The 24,557-nt window shown below is 32.7% G+C and overlaps 1 protein-coding gene across 4 annotated transcripts in view; it reads right to left on the reverse strand.

The window, feature by feature from the left end:
- Window positions 1-24,557, reverse strand: part of unc5a (unc-5 netrin receptor A) — a 521,085-nt gene that overhangs the window by 8,995 nt on the left and 487,533 nt on the right. For all 4 annotated transcript variants that reach the window (XM_021481074.3, XM_021481073.3, XM_021481072.3 and 1 more), the window contains 2 exon segments: window positions 12,385-12,534; window positions 1,861-2,025 (listed from right to left, as the gene is read on the reverse strand). In XM_021481074.3, coding sequence (XP_021336749.1) covers window positions 1,861-2,025; window positions 12,385-12,534 — 315 coding nt within the window.

Below are 24,557 nucleotides of genomic sequence, written 5' to 3' on the forward strand. Positions count from 1 at the left end.
AGTAATAGTTTTAAGTGTCTGTAAATAATGCCGTCACCATGCTGCTGTCATGTCCACTCGATGTTTTTGTCGCGGGAGCAACAGTGATGAGGCTCTGAGGTGCGAACGGATCAAACACCTGCAGCGCGGAGATAAGATTAAATGGATTCACAAACCCCAAAACGAAGAAGATTTTTGCTATAATTTTAGTTTTATATGTACACAATACAGTTTCAGTTGGTTCTAGTTTTTTAAATAACTCGTTTTTATTTTTAATTGAGTTGACGAGAACTATTTTAAATACTAGTTTTTGTTTTTCGTTCGTTTTCGTTAACTATAATAACCTTGCTGACAGCATATGTTTTAAGGCTATGGTAACTTACTAAACTACACTGTAAAAGTGATTAGTTTTTTAAAGCGAGTAAACCAATTGCCTTAAAAGCAGCAAGTTGACTTTACAAAAAAGTTGTCACTTGGAACTCTTAAGTTGACTTCATTTTTAATATTATACAAATTGTAAATTAAATTTTTTTTTAAACTAATAATTTTTTCCAATACACTTTTATTAGATTTGTTTCTTTCCAGCTTTTCTGTGTTTAGCTAAATGACATTCATTCCCTTTTTTTTTTTTAGCTTAGTCCCCTTATTAATCTGTGGTCGCCACAGCGGAATGAACCGCCAGCAAAATGACAGTAACTATAATAAATCTGCTCATCCAGACTCCAGCATGTCTTCTAAATTCAATAGAGGTTATAATTGTAGATTTTATAAACTCAATGAAGCACCAAATGTGTAATATTGTTAGAATTATAGTAGTTATCTGAAAACAGACATGCTAAAATAGTCTGACACTGTAAAAAATAATTAGCTGACTTTAAAAGAGTGATTACAATTAGCATAATTATAAGAATTAAGTCAGATTAACAGTTCCAAGTGATAATGTGTTGTCTTACATTATTTTTGTTAAGTCAGCTTGTTGCATTTAATGCAATTGGTTTACTCGCTTTAAGTACTAATCACTTTTTACAGTGTAAGTTAATCATGTTCTGACTTGATTTTATAAGTTACACAAGCTGTTTTAAGTCAGTTTAGCATAATATAAGTTGAATGGACTCATAAGGTTAACTTGATTCAGCTTAAAAAAATAAGACAACCAGGATGTTTTTATAGTGTATGCAGCAAAATATATTGGCTATATTGAGAAATAAATAGGGTGTACTCATTTATGCTGAACACTGTGTGCATGTGTGTATTTATGTATGTATACAGACTCATTCACATGCATGCAAAGACACAGTAGGCAGCATTTGTAGTGGATCAAAACTTTTCAACAGCAGCCGAGCTTGTCATGCAATTTTCGAAAGCTTTTAAACGTCTTCAAACGCTGACTTTTTATATATTTGCTATTTACTATAGAAGCAGTTTACGGCAATCATTTTCTATTTCAATAATTAAGTGCTGCTTAACTGTTTTTAACGCATTTATAAAGTAATAGAAATAGCTAATAACCGATTTCTTTTGTCTTTGCTATGATGACAGCACATAATATTTGACTGGATATTGTTCAAGACACTAGTATTTAGCGTAAAGTGATATTTAAAGGCTTCACTAGGTTAATTAGGCAAGTCATTGAATAACAGTGGTTTGTTCTGTAGACAATATAAAAAAAATATATTATTATTTAGGGGGTTTTGCCAGAGATGGGTAAAAACTTGCTGGATAAGTTGGCGGTTCATTCCGCTGTGGCGATCCCGGATTAATAAAGGGACTAAGCTGACAAGAAAAGTATTTACGGGGGCTAATAACATTGACCACAGCAGTTTTTCCCCCCTAAAATAAAAACAAGACTCTCTCCAGAAGAGAAATGCAATAGGAAATAACCTTAGCGATGTTGAAGTCGAGGCTGAAGCTCTGTCCTTCTCCCTCCACCTGCCACACACACAGCGTGCAGGACAGATCACTGGTGCTCAGACTCTGCCTCTCCAGGGTGAAGCTGCAGTGAAGAGTCCTCTGAGAACCACTCCAGATGTGGTAGAACGGGATCTCCTGAACACACACACGCACACATTATTTATAGGCTATATTCACAGCTAGTGTTTTTCAGCCACCGATAAACTTCTGGTAACTTTTATGTTCACTTTAATACGGTTTCTTTCACAGCATCAATGTTTTAATGTAAATACAATACAATCAGTTAAATAGACTTCAGCATTCATTGAGTTAAAACGAGATAGAAGACTGTGTGAACAGAAGCGCCATGAGGAGCAGCAGGAGTGCAGAAACTCTACTGTAAATACTGGAGTAAAATACATTTCCATATTTTCAACATCAAAAGCTGACAGAGCAAAGATCAACATCCTATAATGCAATTCACAACCAAAAACAGACAAAATACTGAAGCGATTACCTATTAAGATTTTTTTTACAGTGTATGGATAAGATAATTCTACTATTTTTGCTGACCCAACGATAGAGTTGGTTAAAAAAACACTCACAATATACAACGCCTTGCTCACGTCCCATACTTCTACATCTGACAATTAGGGGTTTTTTTTGGGCTACGGATCTTAACATAGAAATAGAAGAAGATATTTGGTCAACAATTTTACAAAATGTCCATACATCATCTGTAAGTGCCCGTCATGGGATTCTACAGTGCAAAGTGGTCCACAGAGTTCACTGGTCTAAGTGCAAACTGGCTCGCATGTTCCCTGCTATTGATCCAGCCTGTGACAAAGGTCATGCTGAACCTGCAAATCTAGTTCACCATGTTTTGGTTTCCTTTTTGGGAGTCTGCTTTTGATTCATTTTCAGCAATTACATCTATTAATATTGATTCTTCTCCGTAAATTGGCCTGTTTGGAGTTTTTCCCCCTGACTGCGAGTTAACATTTTATTTAGCTGAATTAATAGCTTTTGTGTCATTGTTAGCTCAGGGGTGGCCAACCCTGTTCCTGGAGATCTACCTTCCTGCAGATTTCAGTTGCTACCCATATCAAACACACCTGATCCAATTAATTAGCACCTGAACACCACCTGATATTTACAGGCAGGTGTGTTTGATATAGATTGCAGCTGAAATCTGCAGGAAGGTGGCTCTCCAGGAACAGGGTTGGCCATCCCTGAGCTAGGCGGTGCCTTTTGTTGCAACGGAAGTCTCTTCAACCCCCATCAGTGGATTAAAGATGCCTTATTTTTTGTTAAATTAGAAAAAATTAAACAGTCTTCGAGGTTCAGTGGTCAAATTTTCTAATATTTGGATGTCATTCTTGGAGCATGTCAGGTCTCTGAGACTTGAGGCAGTTACTGTGGCTATGATGCATTTGCTATTTATATGGCGGAATTTGTAAGAGGAAAATCTGAACGATTCACTAGCAAGAAAACAGTTAAACAGACCATCAGTGGTTGCCAATCTTGGATTTTTGTTTTGATCAGTGCCTTCCAGATGAGCATTAGTGCTGCTGATATAGCACAAGCACACAACTCTTTCTTGACATATAACCACTAGTTTGAAGAACGTGCCACCCCCCAGACTATTTATTTTAATTTATTTTCCCTTTACTCTCGCTTTTAATTTTTTCTTTTTTTATATTTCTTTTATTATCATTGTTTAATTTACCTCAGACACCATGCTGTCAACTTCAACTTCTGGTACTGACCTGTTTATATGCTCAATTTGAAAAAAATAATGTACATCATATTGTTTATGCCTGGGCCGGCCCAAGTCTTCAGGGGGCCCTAAGCAGGATTTTATTTGGGGCCCTCTTGGAGCAAAAAAAATAACAAATTATCGTCAATTCTTGATTATTCGCACACTATAAATTTAAAACACACATTATTGATTTTATTCGCTGTAACTGAGTTGCTTACATCATAACATTTATGTTTTAAGACAATTCTAAATATTATTCTGCAGAAACAACTTCCTATTGTTCCCACTTTTTACATGACTTTTGCCACAAATCTAAATAAATAGACACAAAACATTAATATGGGCTGACAGGAACAAAAACAGCTGGAAGTAGCCAATAGCATACTTATTTATTATTATTATTATTCAGTCAAGTGCCAAACAGTCAAACATAGTGACAATAAAGACATTTTTTTTTTTAAATGGATATAAATGTTAACACTGAAAAATAAATCATATTGTATTTTGTAGTTCAAATAACTTAAAAAATATATTTAAAATAAAATCAAATTAAATCAGGAAGCATTTTCTAGACATATTCGCATATCTAGCATATTACTAAATATCTAAAGAAAATTGTTCGGTTTTTAGATATAATTCTAAATTAAGTCATTTTTTTCCTGTAAAACAAATTAATCTGCCAGTGAGATAAGTAAAATAATCTTATTTAAATCCTAAAACAATTTTTTTATTTACCCTAATTGGCAGATTATTGAGCTTTTTTAATGAAAAACCCACATAATTTTAACTTAAAATCTGTCTAGCAAATGTTTATTGGTTTAAGAACTTTTACATATTTTAAAATTAGATATTTAAAAAATTTGGGGGAGCTGGATGTCTGAAACACACAAATACCTTGGCCCAGCTTGGACAGAAGAAGGTGTCTGTATGCCTGAGATTTTCACCATTGCAATGGCTCATCTGTCAGGGGTTTACATGACAGTGGTGTATGTCTGATGATCCGCCATTATGGAAAGCGCCATCTGGTGGCAGCTGGGTGTACAGTAGCTAAAGCGGTTATCTACTGCCTGTGTGAAAAATGTATTAATTATTTCAGATCGCTTGTAAATTTAGATAAATATCTTGGCGCCAGAGTATGTATTGCGGTCGGAAATAACACGATAAATGGGCATATGTTCGAGGGAGGTGTCACGGACGCCGCCTTCTGTATTTTGCCGCCCTAGGCGTGGACATAACTAAGGTGGCGGGGGGTGAGGGAGGTATTGCGGACATAACTGAGGCGGCAATGTTGATGGAGGTGTTGCAGACGCTGCCCTCTCTATTCTGCTGCCCTAGGCGCGGACATAACTAGGGTGGCGGGGGTGAGGGAGATATCGCGGACATATCTGAGGACGCAGGTGTTGAGGGAGGTGTCGCGGACGCTGCCCTCTCTATTCTGCTGCCCTAGGCGCGGACATAACTAAGGTGGCGGGGGTGAGGGAGGTATCACGGACATATCTGAGGCAGCGGGTGATGAGGGAGGTGTCGCGGACGCTGCCCTCTCTATTCTGCTGCCCTAGGCGCGGACATAACTAGGGTGGCGGGGGGTGAGGGAGGTATCGCGGACATAACTGAGGCAGCGGGTGATGAGAGAGGTGTCGCGGATACCACCATCTGTATTCTGCCGCCCTAGGTGCGGACATAACTAGGGTGGCGGGGGGTGAGGGAGGTATTGCGGACATAACTGAGGATGCGGGTGATGAGGGAGGTGTCGTGGATGCCACCATCTGTATTCTGCCGCCCTAGGCGCGGACATAACTAAGGTGACGGGGGGTGAGGGAGGTATTGCGGACATAACTGAGGCGGCGGGTGATGAGGGAGGTGTCGCGGACGCTGCCCTCTCTATTCTGCTGCCCTAGGCGCGGACATAACTAGGGTGGCGGGGGGTGAGGGAGATATCGCGGACATATCTGAGGACGCAGGTGTTGAGGGAGGTGTCGCGGACGCTGCCCTCTCTATTCTGCGGCCCTAGGTGCGGACATAACTAGGGTGGCGGGGGGTGAGGGAGTTATTGCGGACATAACTGAGGCGGCGGGTGTTGAGGGAGGTGTCGCGGATGCCACCCTCTGTATTCTGCCACCCTAGGCGCGGATATAACTAAGGTGGTGGGGGGTGAGGGAGATATCGCGGACATAACTGAGGTGGCGGGTGTTGAGGGAGGTGTCGTGGATGCCGCCTTCTGTATTCTGCCGCCCTAGGCGCGGACATAACTAAGGTGGCGGGGGGTGAGGGAGGTATCGTGGACATAACTGAGGATGCGGGTGATGAGAGAGGTGTCGCGGATGCCACCATCTGTATTTTGCTGCCCTAGGCGGTCGCCTAGGTCGCCTCTATGGACGCGCCAGCCCTGTGTGTCGCACAGTACGAGGCTTATAGTGTGGTTTATTTCGTACTGTTATATACTTTTTTTCTTATTGTAAATACGTCATACCGCAATTTTTTTCGATATTACCGTAGTCGCATGACTCGGTAAAACTAGAGGTCTTCTGAGAAAATTTGCTCAGGCGAATGAAGCGAACGGGAGGTACCGGAAACTACAATTCCCATCAGCCCATGCATGGCCATCATCCTTAGCGGTCTGTTGTCGCTACAGATCCAGTAATGCGGAAATGGAGTGTGCTGCTAGTAGCGGGGATGAAAAAGATCAGCTGTGTTGTCGCACGCGTACTGTAAAGCAGGGAGGGGGGGTTGAGCGCGCATACTCAAGAGCGGTGTTGTTGCGCGCCTACTGAAGGGCGGGACGGAGGGTGTGTCGCATCACGGGGGCACTTTTGATTATTTTGGAAGGGCACTTTCTATCCAAGACTAAAAAGGGCATGTGCACTGCACAGGTTGAGCCCTATGTGTGCACATGCCTGCAAGTTGGGGAATACGACTAATAACAGTCATGGGGACTGCAGAAACACAGCACACTTGTTAGATTGATGCAGACATTGACTTGTACCGCAAAGAGACCTCTATCTCACTCATGGCTTGTCCTCTCAAGTGTTGGAAAGACAATGCACAATGTTACCCCACTGCTGTCAACCTGGGCTAAATCATATCTCTCTGTCCCAGAAACCTCAGTCCCAAATGAGAGGGTTTTTTCTGTTGCAGGGGACATTGTAAATACCCAGAGATACCAGCTTTTACCAGATTATATTTATATGATAATTTTCCTTTAAACCCATCTCTATCTAAGTGAGTGAGTGATTAAATGTTGAATGTGATGAGTTTTCAACAATACTAAATTGAAACTTAATTTTTTTACATGGTTTAATATTTTTTTGTTATTAAAATTGAAGTTCCTGTTTCAAAGCTTACAGATAGATGGCTAATTTGTATGTCATTGACACTTTTGGCACTTTTTTGGAGTATTTTCATAAGTTTTGTTTTTCCTGTAAATGATTCAATAAATATCGTACCGTCCCATTCATACCGAGGTATTACCGTATCGTGAAATTCTGATACCGTTACATCCCTAATCTGTACTGTTATTGTCTTTTTTTTACTTTTGTTTAACTGTCATAAAAATCAAATAAATAAATCTTAATTAAAAAACACACACACAAACTAAATCAAATACACGGCACAAATACATCCAAGGCACAAAAAGTTTTCAGATTTTGCAAAACTTTGCATTTGACTTCACATAACTCGCGAGAACAATCGTGCAACTGCTGATAAAACTGCTTCTGTTTCATGAAAAGTTGCACATAATAGATGGAGCAGAATCTGACGGTCAGTGTACAGAAAAGAAAAGCTTCACACCTGATGATTTATGAGTCTCGGAAAGCTCTTCTGAATCTATTGTCTGCTGCGTTTCAAACAGAGCCACAAAAATAGTTGCTTTGTCTCTGAAAACAGCAGAGCGTCCTTAAATAAAACCTAATTGTTCACAACGGGGGATTTGGATTTAATTCAGCTGATAGCTCAGATACGCTCAGACTAATATAATAAGAGCATGCATTAAAACAATACAGTCAGTCTGTCAAAGACAAATTGCTCATTGTGACAGTCTGATTAAGCTAATTATTCAGCTTTATAACACTCCCTCTCATTTCTGATCGTCTCGTAAATTGTGTAGAGCGACGGTAAAAACAAAGATAACACACATGCACTGTTTAAGAGCGCACATTATTCGGGAACCAATCACACGGCAAACCAGCACGCAGAAAACACATTCATTATGTGTTCATTTGTCTATTCATGTATTAATTAATCAATTAATAAATATTTATTGATTCAATCTTTATTTATTTATCTATTCATTCATTCATTTTAATGTAATGTATTTACTTTTCTATTATTTTATCGGTTAATTTTTTAATTTGTATGTGTTTTTATTTTGTGTTTTATTCATTCAAATACTAATGCATTCATTCATTCATTCATTCATTCATTTACTTACTCACTCACTCACCCACTCACTCACTCACTCACTCACTCACTTATTCATTCATTCATTCATTCATTCATTCATTCATTCATTCATTCATTCATTCATTTACTCACTCACTCACTCACTCACTCACTCACTCACTCACTTATTCATTCATTCATTCATGCATTCATTTATTCATTTATGCATTCAAATACTAACATATCCATTAATTTATTCATCCATTTATCCATGTATTTATTCATTCACATACGTATCCATTTATTCCTAATTTTTATAATTAATGTACTACTTTTTATATTATTTTATTGGTCGATTTATTAATTTGCATGTTTTCATTTTTTTGTTTTGTTTTACTAATTCATGAATTCATTGTTTATGTATTTATTCTTTCAAATACTTATTTAGCCATTCATTCATTCATTTTTTAGTAATTTATGTATTTATTTATCTATTATTTTATTAGTCCATTTATTTATTTGCATGTTTTTTATTTTGTGTTTCATTCATTCATTCATCCATTCATTCATTCATTCATTCATTCATTCATTCATATAGTTATTTATCCATTTATTTATTAGTAATATATTTATTTATCAATTATTTTATTGTTTAATTTATTAATTTGGTTTTATTTGTGTTTTATTCATTTATTCATTCATTCATTCATTAATTCATTCATGTTTTTATTCATTCATATACTTATCTATTCATTCATTCATTTTTAGTAATCAATTTATTTATCTAGCTATCGGCTTTTTAATTAATATTTTTTTTTATTTGTGTTTCATTTATTCATTCATGTATTTATTCATTTAAATGTTTATTTGTCCCTTAATTGTCATTTTTTTAGTAATTACTGTATATATCAATTATTTTATCGGTTCATTTATTAAATTTGTATTTTTTATTTTGTGTTTCATATACTTATTTATCCATTAATTCATTCATTTTTTTGTAATTAATGTATGTATCTATTATTTTAACGGTCAATTTATTGTTTGTATGTTTTTTTAATTTTGTGCTTCATTCATTCATTCATTCATTCATTCATTCATTTATATACTTATCCATTCATTTATTTTAAACACACTGCTAATGTTGTTTTCTTTAAATTTTTGACATCAATTTTTTTCTCAAATCAGCTTGACAGAAACACACATTCAGTATGTATTAATTTGTTTGTTTATCCATTTATTTATTTATGCATTTATTTATAATTAATTTTTTTGTAATTATTGCATTCTTTTTAGTAATTTAGTAATTAGTCATTTTATTTTATTCATTCATTTATTAATCTGCGTTCATTTATTTATGTATTCATTAATTTGTTTATTCATCCATTTGTATGAATTGATTTCGTATTTAAATCAGGATCCATGTGATTGGCTGCGTCTTCCAGATTGCTGTAATCGTTATGCCAGAAAGCGCAGTAGCACAGTTCTCTCTAATGGGGGCGCTGTTGCACAAACTAAAACACTACTCTCACTCCTCTCCAGATCAGCTCAGGTGAGTGAATGTTTCTCTGTGCTGTAACACTGTTAGCTGGCATCCTCAAATAAATCCTCCCAGGAGCTTTTTTCTACGCCAGCATTCCTCCAGAATCCAGAGCCGCTCCTGCGGGACCCAGCAGGCATGATCCTGCAGAGAAAAACCAGTTGCTGCAGCCTTGAGGATTTACATACGGCTCTATATTTAATCTCCTCCGGTGGGAAAGAGTCTTGAAGATGGCCAGAAGATTGGAGAAACCGCAGACTCTCTGTTCTCCTTGGCTCGAGGAGCTGTTAACTGAAGGCTGACGGTGTTATTAAGAGCAGCGTTTGAGGGTCTCTGATCACCAATTCACCCTATAATGGGCTTCTTCTGCATCAGCGCATGATCTGAACTCTATAATGAGGACAAACCCATCAGATGTACAATTACAGCAATCTGGAGGACGACACACACATCTGAGAAAAGCAGATTCATTGTTATTTTGTAGTTTCTTCATTTTAAAAAGACTTGAGTTTGAGAGACTGCAATTTATTAATTAAATTATGTGTATTATTATTTATGTATCCACTTGGATGATGGGATTTCCCAAATAGTCGGCCATCCAGGTACTAACCAGGCTCAGCTCTGCTTAGCCTCAGTGAGTAGCAGGTCTTGGGCTGCAGGGATATGGCTGTGGCTTGTAAAAATTAATCTATAATACTTTTTAAACCATTGTTACTTAAAACAAATAAACTTGTTCACTGAATAAACGAATGACTAAATAAATGAATTAATTAATGGATAAATGCATGAATAAATAATTATGTAACCTAGTTTATTAAATGAATGAATAAATGAACATATTAATAAATGAAAAAATAATAAATAAATACACATCAATACAAGCAATGAATTAAAAAAAAATGAATAAACAAATATATGAATACATAAGTAAATAAAATGATAAAATAAAAACGATAAATAAATAAATGTAATTATTAAAAAATAAAGTAATGAATGAATGAAAGAGTGAATGAATGAATAAACAAATACATTAATGCATAACTAAATAAAATGACAAATGAAAAATGCTAAATAAATACATTTACTAAAAAAAATAATGAATGAATGAATAATTGAATGAATGAATGAAGTAGTGAATGAATGAATAAACAAATACACGGTGCATAAACAAAAATGACAAATAAAAAATACTAAATAAATACGTAAATTAATAAAAAACGAATGAATGAAAGAGTGAATGTATAAATAAATAAATACATTAGTGCATAAATAATGAAAAATGATAAATGGAAAAATACTAAATGAATGAATTAATTAAGAAAAAAAATGAAAGAATGAATAAATAAACAAATACATGAATTTATAGATAAATAAAATGATAAATTTAAAAATAATAAATAAACAAATGTAATTATTAAAAATAATAAATGAATGAATGAATGAATGGAGTGAATGAATATAAAATAAATGAAAAAAATACTTAATAAATAAATTAAATAATTAATAAAACATAATGAATGAATGACTGAATGAATGAATAAATAAGCAAATACATTAATGTATAAATAAATAAAATGGCAGATGAAAAAATACTAAAAAAATAAATTAATTAATAAAACATTAATGAATAAATAAAAGAGTGAATGAATAAACAAATACATTAATGCATAATTCAATAAAATGATAAATGAAAAAAAAATGTTATTAATAAAAAACTGAATGAATGAATGAGTGAATGAATGAATGAACATACATTAATGCAAAAATAAATTAAATGATAAATGAAAAAATACTAAATAAATTAATAAAAAATGAATGAAGGAATGAAGGAGTGAATGAATGAATACAAAATACATAAACACATAAGTAAAAATGATGAATTAAAAAATAAATTAATAAATGCAATTAATAAAAAGAATGAAGAGTGAATGAATGAATAAACAAATACATGAATTCATAAGTAAATTAAATAATAAATAAATGAAAAATAAATAAATGTAATTAATAACAAAAATGAATAAATGAAAGAGTGAATGAATGAATAAACAAATACATGAATGCATAAATAAATAAAATTATAAATTTAAAATACATAAATAATAGAAATTAATACATTTTTTATGAATGAATGAATGAAGGAATGAATGAAGGAGTGAATTAATGAATAAACAAATACATGAATGCATAAATAAATAAAATGATACATTGAAAATACATAACTGATATAAATTGATACATTTTTTATGAATGAATGGAGTGAATGAATGAATAAACAAATACATAAATGCATAAATAAAACAGCAAATAAAAATAATATTAAATAAATAAAAATTAATAAAAAATGAACGAATGAATGGAGTGAATTAATGAATAAACAAATACATGAATTCATAAGTAAATAAAATAATAAATTACAAAAATAATAATAAATAAATGTATTTAATGTAATTCATAAAAAATGAATGAATTAATGAAGGAGTAAATGAAACACACATCAATACATAAATAACTCAAATGATAAATTAAAAAAATAAATACATGTAATTAATGAACTTTTTCATGAATGAATGAATGAATGAATAAACAAATACATGAATACATAAATAAAATGGCAAATGAAAAATAATAAAAAATAAATGAAATTAATAAAAAATGAATGAATGAATGGAGTGAATGAATGAATAAGCAAATACACGAATGCATAAATAAATAAAATAATCAGTTAAAAATCATTTATCATAAATTATTAAAAAAAAAAAATGCAATATAACAGATTTAGTTTAAAAAGACTCTGACAGCAGTGACTGATAGACTGCATATGATGATATGTGTGTACCTGGTATCCGGCCAGTAGTTTGCTCCTCCAGTGTGTGTGTGGCATGTCATGGATGGACAGACGCAGGTTATGATAGCTGTCTTTGAAGAGCAGGACGTGCGGCTCGTCGATCAGTCGACCTCCCAGCTGTCTCTCCATCTGCATCACCTCCTGTGGAGAAACACACAAACACACACACACACATCAGGTCAGGTCGAGTCCAGCGGCATCCCATAATACAAGAACACAGAAACTCCTGCCAACATACACTAACGCTGAGAGAGATTCATCAAGCTGCTGCTAGATGGACACACACACACACACACACAGCGACACACATATATGCAGTGCATCCAGAGAGTATTCATAGCGGTAGGTCTTCTGCAGTGTTTGTGATGATTGGGATGCAGTTCAACAGATGATTCATCAGGAAAATCCACCTTCTGACCCTTTTCCACATGATCAACTAGAAGTCAAGATGTTATTTGTTGCTCTTACCACTGGGATCCACCTCAAGACTTCAGTCAGGCAGTGTATTGCCTTGTTGAATCACTGAATGCCTCCTCAATTGTAAGTTAATTGTAACTGAATGTAACTAGTCACACTCTCTGACTATAAATACAGTCATGCAATTTGAAATGAAGTACTTCATAAGTAATCCACCCAGTCTGACCCACATTCATATTTGTCTCCCAATCCTGATTTTCCCAGCATCAGAGATCTGCTTAATTGTAAGTGTGCCAGGAGAGATTTGTCTAATGTGTGTGTCTCTTTGGGGTCGGGCATTTGTTGGCCATCTGGAATCAGGTAATAATATCCGTGCTCATCCTGGCTGATCTGTCAATTGTTTTCCAGGACACATTTCTCATGCTAAAGAGAAAACACACAGACTAAACTCAAACTACATGATGAATGAAGCTCCGGCTTCCAGAACTGGCAGACCTTCCCAATCAGGACGGCAATCTTTCACAAACACCCAAAACAGCAGAGCGGAGGAGAGAGCTGGAGGAAAGAGACACTCAATACACACTAATATGCAGTAGGTAGTGCTGTCGCCTCACAGCAAGAAGGTCGCTAGTTCAGGCCTCAGCTGGGTCAGTGGCGTTTCTGTGTGGAGTTTGCATGTTCTCCCTGCGTTCGCGTGGGTTTCCTCCGGGTGCTCCGGTTTCCCCCACAGTCCAAAGACATGCAGTACAGGTGAATTGGTTAAGATAAATTGTATGTGTGTGTGTGTGTGTGGATGTTTCCCAGACATGGGTTGCGGCTGGAAGGACATCCACTGCGTAAAAACGTGCTGGATAAGTTGGCGGTTCATTCCGCTGTGGCGACCCCAAATTAATAAAGGGACTAAGCTGAAAATTAATGAAAATAAAATAAATAAACAAGTAACAATTAAATTAAATCAAATAATTCTCAATTGATACAATAAAATATTCTTGAATTAAATTACATAAATCATTTTACCATATTACGAATTTCTTAAGGCAACTGGGTTTTAGGAAACATGTAAAATTAAATTAATATTTTATGTACCATAATTGTTTCTTATTATGGTTTTCTAAAGGCAACTATAATTATTAAATTAAATTAAATTAAATTAAATTAAATTAAATTAAATTAAATTAAATTAAATTAAATTAAATTAAATTAAATTAAAATTGAATAAGATAAAAAAAACATTATTTTAAAAATTATTAATCATATTATTAATTTCTAAAGACAACTGGATTTCAGGAAACATCATACAGTTCTTTATGTTCGACAATAATTTTATATAAATTTCTAAATTCAACAAGGTTTTAGGAAATATAAAATAAAGTAAAAATACAAACACCAGATGTACAATAATCATTTTATTATATTATCAATTTCTCAAGGAAATTTCTCATAGAAAATGTAAAAAAAAAAAAAAATGTATTATAAAAATAAAAAAATTAGGGTATATCATATTATATCAATTTTAAAAGCCCCTGGGTTTTAGGAATAAAATAAGATAAAAATTATTTATGTACAATAACCATTTTATTTACATATTTAAAGGCAACTGGGTTTTAGGAATAAAATAAAATGAAAATAATTCACGTATAATAATCATATTATCGATTACCAAGGCAACTGCTTCTAGAAAACATATTAAATAAATAAAAATGCTCATACAATCATATAACCATATTCAATCCATTTCTAAAAGGCAAATGAATTTCAGAAAATATAAAATGAAGTATAGTAAAAATAAAATACTCGATGTACAATAATCATTTAATTATATTATCAGTTTCTAATGCAACTGGGGTTTAGGAAACAAAACAAAAAATACTTTACTGTTTGTTCAATAATCATTTTATATCCATTTTAAAAGGGTTTCAGCAATAAAATAAGAATAAAAACAAAAGATAAAAACCCCCTGATGTACAACAATAATTTCATCATATTATCAATTTCTAAAGGCAACTAGGAAACTTAAAACAGAAAATATATAATAAAAATACTAAAATTCTTTAAGTACAATAATCATTTTACTTATATTTTCTGAAGGTTTTCTAAACTGGGTTTTAGTAAACTTATAAAATAAAATACATACTTTCTGTACAATAACAATTTTCTTATATTATATATTTCTAAGGCTACCAACATAAAACCAACATAAATAAATAAAATACAAATGCTTTAAACATAATTTTATACATTTTTAAGGGCAACTGGGTGTTAGGAATAAAATAAAATTAAAATACTTGACGTAAAATATTTATAATAGCGATTTCCAAAGGCAACTGCTTCTAGAAAACACAATAAAATAAATAAAAATGCTTCATGTACAATAATCATATTATCGATTTCTAAAGGCAACTGCTTACTTAATAACATTAACAAAATACTTGATGTACAAAAATCATTTTATTATATTAGCAATTTCTAATCATTTTATATTAATCTTAAAAGGGTTTCAGGAATAAAATAAGAAAAAAAGATAAAAACTCCTGATGTACAATAATAATTTTATCATATTATCAATTTCTAAAGGCAACTAGGAAACTTAAAATAAAAAAACATACAATAAAAATACTCAAATTCTTTAAGTGAAATAATCATTTTATATAGATTTCTAAATGTCTTAGGAAACTTAATAAAATAAAATAAAAGTGCACAAATGTATAATAATGATTTTAGGAGCACAGAGGGAAGCAAAGCGATAAATAAATCTGAATAAATGTGTGAGTGAACAGAGGAGACGGATCTGCTGTAATCTCCATATGTTTGATTCCTCTGGCTGTAAATGTGGATGCACATGAGTAGCGCTGGAGAGCGTCTCTAATTAAGATGGAGAATCAGACTGATTTGTATCTGCATGTGGACCGTTCAATTTTCTGCACTCTTTAGCAAAGTATCGGCAGGCCCTGTTTCAATTAAAACTCTATACGAGCTGTTAATTATTCATTTGCATTAGCTGCTGTACACGTAGCATATGACTCTCGTTTGGAGAAATAGCGAGCTTCACTGAGCTTATTTCATGAAGAGAGGACTTTTATGCCATTTTTTTAACATAATTGGATTCTTGGACATCACAATGGAATGCAATGAAATAAAAACACATGATCTATATTATCATATTACAGTTGTCTTATGGCAACTGGCTTCCAGGAAACCTATTAATAAAACAAATCACTAACAAAATAGTATTATATGATTAAAATACACTATAATGTCATTTATTAAAACAAGTAAAAATAAAATAGAGTGAAATTACGCAAGAATCTATTTATCATATTAGTTTTTAAAGGCAATAAAATAGAATAAAATAAAAATACTTGATGTAGAAGAATTCATTCATCGTATTGGTTTCTAAAGACAATACAATAAAATAAAAACAACTGATTACATATTAAAATGTTTCTTGTACATGAAGCATTATTTTATTTACATGAGAGATTCCTGGAAGCATGTTGCCTTTCGAAACTGACAATAATATATCAATTGTAATGAAAAGTAGTAATGGTATTTTAGTTTATACATTCGTTTTGTTTGGTATAATTTAATTTAGCAGTTTAATTTAGGTTGAACGTTAGAAAATAAACCAGGTACATTTAAAAAAAATGACAACATGAAAAAATGATTATTGTACGTATTATTTTAAAGGCATCTGCTTTATTTTCTGACCTATAAACTAAACTAAACTGCTTTATATACAAGTATAGTTTTGTTAAATTATCATTTTCCAAAGGCAACTGCTTCTGGGAACAAAGAAAAATTAAGTTAAATTAAAAGACTGCATGTACAATAATGGTTTTGTCATGTTCTTAATTAAAAAAACAACAACAACTTGGCTCTATGAATCGCAGAATAAAATAAGATATAAGATAAAATAAAAATTATTTATGTACAATAATTATTTTATTATGTTATCAAAAAATGCAACTGCTTATAGGAATTCCCAAAATAAAATAAAATAAATTTTTTAATTTTAAAATGTTAAAAAAACAACATTTAATTAAATTAAAAATAAATAAAATTAAAACACTTTAAGTAAAATAATATTTTTAATGTTATAAATAAAAAGGTAACTGCTTATAATAATATCAAAATAAAATAAAATAAAAATACTTTATGTACAATAATAATGTTTATTGTTATAAATAAAAAAGGTAACCGCTTATAGGAATCTCAAAATAAAATAAAATTAAATTAAAATACTTTATGTACAACAATATTTTAATGTTATAAATAAAAAGGTAACTGCTTATAAGAATCTCAAAATAAAATAAAATAAAATAAAATAAAATAAAATAAAATAAAATTAAATAAAAAAAATACTTTGTTCAATAATAATTTTTAATGTTATAAATAAAAAGGTAACTGCTTATAGGAATCTCAGATTAAAAAATAATAATAATAAAAATTATTTATGTACAAGAATATTTTTTATGTTATAAAAAAATCAACTGCTAACAGGAAGTCCCCAAAAAATAAAATAAAAAATAAAATAAAATAAAATACTTTATGTACAATAATAATTTGTTGCTTATAGGAATAACTATATATAACTGCTTATAGAAATCTCCAAATAAAATAAAATAAATTACTTTATGTAAAATGTATATAACATTAAATAAATTAAAATGAAACAAAATGAAAAAATATTTTATGTAAAATAATGATTTTATCATGTAGTCAATTTTAGAGGCGTCTGTTTTAGTTTCTAACCTACAAACTAAACTAAACTAAACTGCTTGATGTACAAGTATGATTTTATTATATTAGAAAAGTCAAAAGGCAACTGCTTCCAGTAAAATAAAACAAAATAAATTATTTACAATAATTAATTCATCATTGAGCAGTTCCCATAAAGTCACAGAGAGATTATATTTTAACATTATAATGAAATATCTGTTTATATTTGTGAAAATGACTGACCACAGAGTTATGGGATCAGAAAAACATGTTTTATACTTTAAATGAGGAAAATAACATGCGCTATAGATGTGACGAAAAAAAGTCTGTGAGTTGCAGTATACAACGTACTTTGTAGAAATTCTGTGAATTAAAACTGCACAACCCAAAATAAACAACACTAATCAAAAGAAGAGTCGACTCTCTTTACAACAAACATGATTTATTTTATTTTAATTAACATTTATGAGGTAAGAGTTTCATTATGGATGTGACAGATGTGAAATTGCCTCTTGTGTGACTTTGCTAAATCAAAAATAATAGTTTGAACACATTGATGGAGACATTTTTGAGTAGTTTTAAAGTACTGTAAAATACATGCTTACACCAAACATGTAGAAACGGTTTCGCTATTTTGGTTGAAGCTTAGTTTTTTCATTGCAAGGTTGACATTTGCATGGAATTGCTCCATATTATTCACTTCTAAAGGCAACTGGGTTTTAGCAAACAATTAAAAAACTAAACTAAAATCAAACAACATTCATTCATTTCCCTTCAGCTTGGTCTCTAATTCAAAGGTCTCCACAGTGGAATGAACCGCCAACTATTCCAGCATATGTTTTACACAGAGGATGCTCTTCCAGCTGCAGCCCAACACTGGAAAACACCCATACACACTCATTCACACACATACACTATTGCCAATTTAGCTTACACAATTCACCTATAGCACATGTCTTTGGACTTGTGACGGAAACCGGAGCACCCGGAGGAAGCCCATGCCAATACGAGGAGTACATGCAAACTCCACACAGAAATTAATGAATAAATAAATATATAAATAAATAAAACACAACATCACATCTACATCATATCATATGTATCCACCTATATTATAGTTTTGGGGTCAGGTCATGGTCATATTGCTGATCTTGTCACCGTGAATTATGTCTGCCTTAAACTTTTCCCAGAACAAAACTCAAGTCAAATATTCCCGATATAAGCTTGATCTGCAGTTTCTGTGTAAAACAGCCTTTTATCTTTTTCCAGACCCCAAGCGGTTTCATGGGAGATAAAGAAAGCATTTCCAGCCATTTTCACTATCAGAGCCGCAAATTCAAGCGACAGCCTTTTTCCATTATCACTATAAAGACGAAGACGTTCAGTTCATCCAGTTCAGTCTCAGTGGAGAAATCCCAAAAGCTGAACAGGTCAAAGGTCAAGGTTTATCAGGTCCATCGGGACAAATAAGTAAACTTCAGTCTGTAAAGGAATATAATCACTGCTTCAGACTAAAGACACTCGATTTAGGCAAAAATAAATAAATAAATAAATAAAATAAATATATAAATGAATAATAATAAATAAATAAATAAATAAAAAACAACAACAACAATAATAAAAAAACTGCATGTGAAAAAATAATTTTATCCATATTTTAATCAATTTTAAAGAGCATCTGCACCCAGGAAAGCTATTTAAATAAAATAAAATAAAATAAAATAAAGACATTTTAAATCATCATTAAAATTTATTAAATACATAAATAAATATTAATAAGATGGAATAAAATAATAAAATACTTGATGTACAAAGATTATTTCATCACATTATCCATTTCTTAGGGTGACATTTTGAGGTAACCTATTTAAAAATAAAATAAAAATAAAATAAACACATTTTGAATCGATATTAAAATTAAATAAAAAAATAAATAAATATTTTTAACGAAAAGTATTATAAAATACTTCATGTACTATGAAATAAAGTAAATTAAAATAAAATGTTCAAAATTATAGCAATATATATATATATATATATATATATATATATATATATATATATATATATATATATATATATATATATATATATATATAATAAAGTACTTGATGTGCACAAATAATTTTATCATATCCATTTCAAAGAGCGACCTTTCTAGGAAACCCATCTAAAAATAAATATAAAACAAAATAAAGACACTTTAAAATAATATTAAAAATAAATAAATAATAATAACAAAATAATATAATACTTGTTGTACAAGAATAATTTGATTATATCCAATTCTAAGGACAACTCTTCTAGGAAACCTATTTAAAAATAAAATAAAATATAAAATTAAATAAAGACATTTAAATTTAAGATTAAAACTAAATAAATACATACATAAATATTAATAACATAAAATTAAATAATAAAGTACTTTAAATACAATAATTATTTTATCATATTATCCATGTCTAAGGGTGACATTACTAGGAAACCTATTAAAAAATCAAATAAAACAGTTAAAAATATTGTCAAAATAAATAAGTAATAATAAAAATTGAAAAAAAAAAGTTTATCATATCTATTTCTAAGGACTTTTCTAGAAAACCTTTTTAAAAATAAACATAAAACAAAATAAAGAGATTTAAAAATAAAATGACATTTTAAAATAATATTAAAAATACATAAATAATATTAATAACAAAATAAAATAATATAACACTTGATGTACAAGAATAATTTTATCATATTCATTTCTAAGGACAACTCCTCTAAGTAACCTGTTAAATAAAATTAAATAAAATAAAATAATACTTTATGTACAAGAATTATTTTATCATATTATCTATTTCTTAGAGTGACATTTCTGGGAAATCTATTAAATATCTATATATTAAAACTACATAATAAATAATAATAACAAAATAAAATAATATTATACTTAATGTACAAGAACCATTTTATCATCTCCATTTCTAAGGGCAACTTTTCTAGGAAACTACTTTATTTTATCTTATTTTAAAAAAATAAAATAAAATAAATTATAAAAATATGTAACAATAAATTACTTGATTTTCTATGATACTAGAATTTTTATGGGAAACTTTTCGGAAACGTAAAAAAATAATAATAAATAACAAAATAAATAAATAAATAAATAAATAAATAAATAAATAAATAAATGAATGCTTGATGTACAAAAATAATTTTATCATATCCATTTCTAACTTTTGAAGGAAACCTATTAAAAAAATAGTAACAATAAATAATGCTAAAATGATAGCTAAAATAACATACTTGTATAGCAATTATTTGATTTGATTAATTATACACAGAGAAGTGAGCAGGTCAGAGGTGAAGGTCCATCAGGTTGACTATCCATCTAAGCACACTTGAGTCTTCAGAGGAGTATAATCACTGCTTCAGACGAAAGACACTGGATTCAGGCTTCGAGCATCTCGTTTGACGATTAAACACAATCACTCCGCGGGCGAACATTAGCATTGCAAATCAGCGCTCGTGGACTTTGATCCAGATTCTGACCTATCAGCACATCTCGCCGTCCAGTAATAGGAGACACACAAGAGCTTGCCAATTATCCCATTATGAAGAACTAAAAGCACGCATACCAATGCACACACACACACATCCAGCCTGTGTATTAACAAGGGCAAATTGGGGAACAGAAACATGCCAGTGAGTACGTTTACACCAATACTCGATTTTAATGTGATTAAGATAATACTCTGATTAAGAGTCTACCATGTAAACAAAGATGTTTGATGACCTAAATCTGACTAAAGTCATAATCGAGATAAACAGATAAGGAAGTGAGACGTGGAGTAGTCCTATTTTAGTCATATTACTGAATGTAATGTAATTTAATGTAATGTGTATTTAAACCCCTTTGGTTGTGTCTTTTCTTGCCCAGTTCATTAAGAGAGCCAGAATATTCACTTGTTCCCTTTAAGAATAAGTTCTCATGGATGAAGATGAGACGGTGGTGACCAAGGAATAAAAAGATTTTCCATTTCTGGACAGTGAATCCAGATTGGTAAAAAAATATATATAAAAACCTAGGAAGAGACCACGAGTTCTTCTGGCAAACTGAGAGAGGGTGAAAAAAAAGAGTGTGGATATAATATAAGAAAGAGATGAGAGAAGCAGCTAAACACATGCTGAGGAAAATCTCAATTATTAATATGAATGTATTCGTTTGTTAGAAATGCACTTAATTGAAATAAACAGAATTTTGAGCTCAATGAAAATGAAAAAATCAGAATATTAATTGATGCATACACTACTTGACAAAAGTCTTGTCGTCTATTCAAGTTTAAGGAACACCAAATGATAAGTTGACTTCTAGTTGATCATTTGGTATCAGAAGTGGCTTATATGAAAGGCAAAGGCCTCTAGATGACGCTAATTTGAGCACAATAAAATATGATCATGTCTTGATTTTGAATGATTTCATTAGTAAGTAAGTAAAGTTTATTTATAAAGCACATTTACTTCAGTTTGGCACTGACCAAAGTGCTGAACAAAACCATAGCACACACTCTAAAAGAGTAAAAGATAACAATAAAAGTAATAACAGGAATAAAAGTATTACAGCAACAACCACAATAAAGATTAAAAGCCCGGGAATGTGTCACCGACTCGGTCCCAGTCACTCCCCTCGCTGGCCAGCAGAGGCCGCCATCTCCAGACTTCTTAGCATTACATCATCCACTTACACTGATCCAGCACACCTGAACTGAATCCCGCTAATGACCCACGTACCCTTTATAAGCCGCACTCAAACACTCAGTCTTTGCGAAGTCTTGTTCAGCCCCGGCCAGCATTAATGAGCGTTATATCCTGCCTGATCTCCTGTGTATTACTCCAGCCCGTTTCTGACTCTGCTTTGCCTTCTGCCTGCCCACGACCTAAGCCTGTTACACGGACTCTGATACTCGCTGCCTGCCCTCGACCCAAGCCTGAAACACGGACTCTGAATCACGCCGCCTGCCTCTGACCCATGCCTGGTAAATCACTCTGTGTCTGTCAGCCGCCAGCCCTAAGACCTTTATTGCTGTTGTTGTTGTATGTTCGCACCTTTGTGCGTGTTGATTGTTTGAGTGAAAGTGTGACTAATAAATACTGCATAATGGATCCCTCCGTGTCAGTCTCCCCGTTACAGAATGCAATAGAATAAAAATGTGTCTTAAGTCCCCACATAGCAAAATTGCTCTGGCCCACACAATCAGGTTTTGCTTGGCCCACATGCCGCAGTGAATTACGGTACATGACTGGACCAAATCTGGCTTCCAGACAAGAGCCAAACACAGACCATATCTGGGCCAAGTCTCAGCCAAGTTAATAACTCATAACTGGGCCTGAACTGGGCCAGATAGGTTGGTGTGTCACGATTGCAATGAAATTGATAAACCCATGGAGTGATGCGCTTTAGGCACACTCTGGGCACGCTTTTTCTCAAAGTGACCTGATTGGTAGAATTTTTTTTCTTTACTCAAAAATGATTTTAGTGTATTTTAAATGTGGGTCAAGACTGGCCAAACTCACATGGCCCACTTATCAAATTTTTAAATCTGGGCCAAATACTATGTTTTTCATCTGGCCCAAATCTTGTGTGCCGCCTTAAAAACGGTGCCACCTCTGCCAACCCCGGGCCATGTTTGGCCCACATGCTGTATGCTAGTGCCGGATGAATGCCTGCTGTGTCAGCTTTATGCCAAATCTGGGCCAGAATTCTTTTCTACTAGGGTCTGGACTTAAAAATAGAGAGAGAAGAAGCACTTTTAATATCCGGTGGTAGCTGGTTCTACAAACGAGGAGCAGCGACTGCAAAGGCTCTATCCCCTTTCAATTTAAGTCGTGACCGAGGAATTTAAAGTAAAATTTTATTTGAGGACTTAAGAGACCGAGCTCTGATATATAAGAAGGTGCTTGCCCATTCAGTACCTTAAAAACCATAAGTAAAATCTTGAACTGAATTCTAAAATTAACAGGAAGCCAATGAAGGGATGCTAAAACTGGTGAGATATGAGCATGTTTTTTGGTGCCTGTTAAAAGTCTAGCTGCCGCATTTTGAACCAACTGCAACCGTGCCAATGAGGATTGGGGGAGACCAACATATAAAGAATTGCAATAGTCTAGGCGGGACGTGATAAAAGCATGTATGACCTTTTCCAGATCTTGAAAGGAAAGAATGGATTTGAGTCTGGAGATGATCCTCAGCTGATAATAACTATTCTTAACCACTGAGCTAATTTGTTTTTCTAGACAAAGCTCAGAATCGAAGATAACTCCTAGATTTTTTTTACTTGTGATTTAACATACGGTGACGGTAAGACAGTAAGGTCTGACTCTGCTTAGACAATAGTCTTGTCACTAAACAGAAATAATGTCCAGTATAGAATATAAAGTCCTGCTGCAGTGGAGACAGAATGAATATTGTGTCTGACTCCATCATGAGCTTGGAGGACTGCATCCATACATCTCTGACATGACTCACATCAGCGTTCTTGCAGGACTCCCAAAGTTCATCTTTGGATTTATCTTCAATGCCTTCTTAATAGTATCCCAGACATGCTCAATAATGTTCATGTCTGGTGACTGGGCTGGCCAATCCTGGAGCAGGTTGACCTTCTTTGCTTTCAGGAGCTTTGATGTGGAGGCTGAAGTATGAGAAGGAGCGCTATCCTGCTGGAGAATTTGCCCTCTCCTGTGGTTTGTAATGAAATGGGCAGCACAAATGTCTTGATACCTCAGGCATCCACTCTGCAGATCTCTCGCACGCCCCCATACTGAATGTGACCCCAAACCATAATTTCTCCTTCACCAAACTTGACTGATTTCTGTAAGAATCTTGACTCCATGCAGGTTCCAGTAGGTCATCTGCAGTGTTTGTGATGATTGGGATGCAGTTGTCACGGTTGCAGGTTTGTGCACTTTTCCAGAGTGTCTGGTTGGTCGCGTGGGTTTGTTTTGTTTTGGTTGTCCACGTGTATTTGTTATGGTCACGTGCTATGACG

This window comes from Danio rerio, chromosome 14 (assembly GCF_049306965.1).
Source record: "Danio rerio strain Tuebingen ecotype United States chromosome 14, GRCz12tu, whole genome shotgun sequence".
In the NCBI taxonomy this organism is placed as follows: domain Eukaryota; kingdom Metazoa; phylum Chordata; class Actinopteri; order Cypriniformes; family Danionidae; genus Danio; species Danio rerio.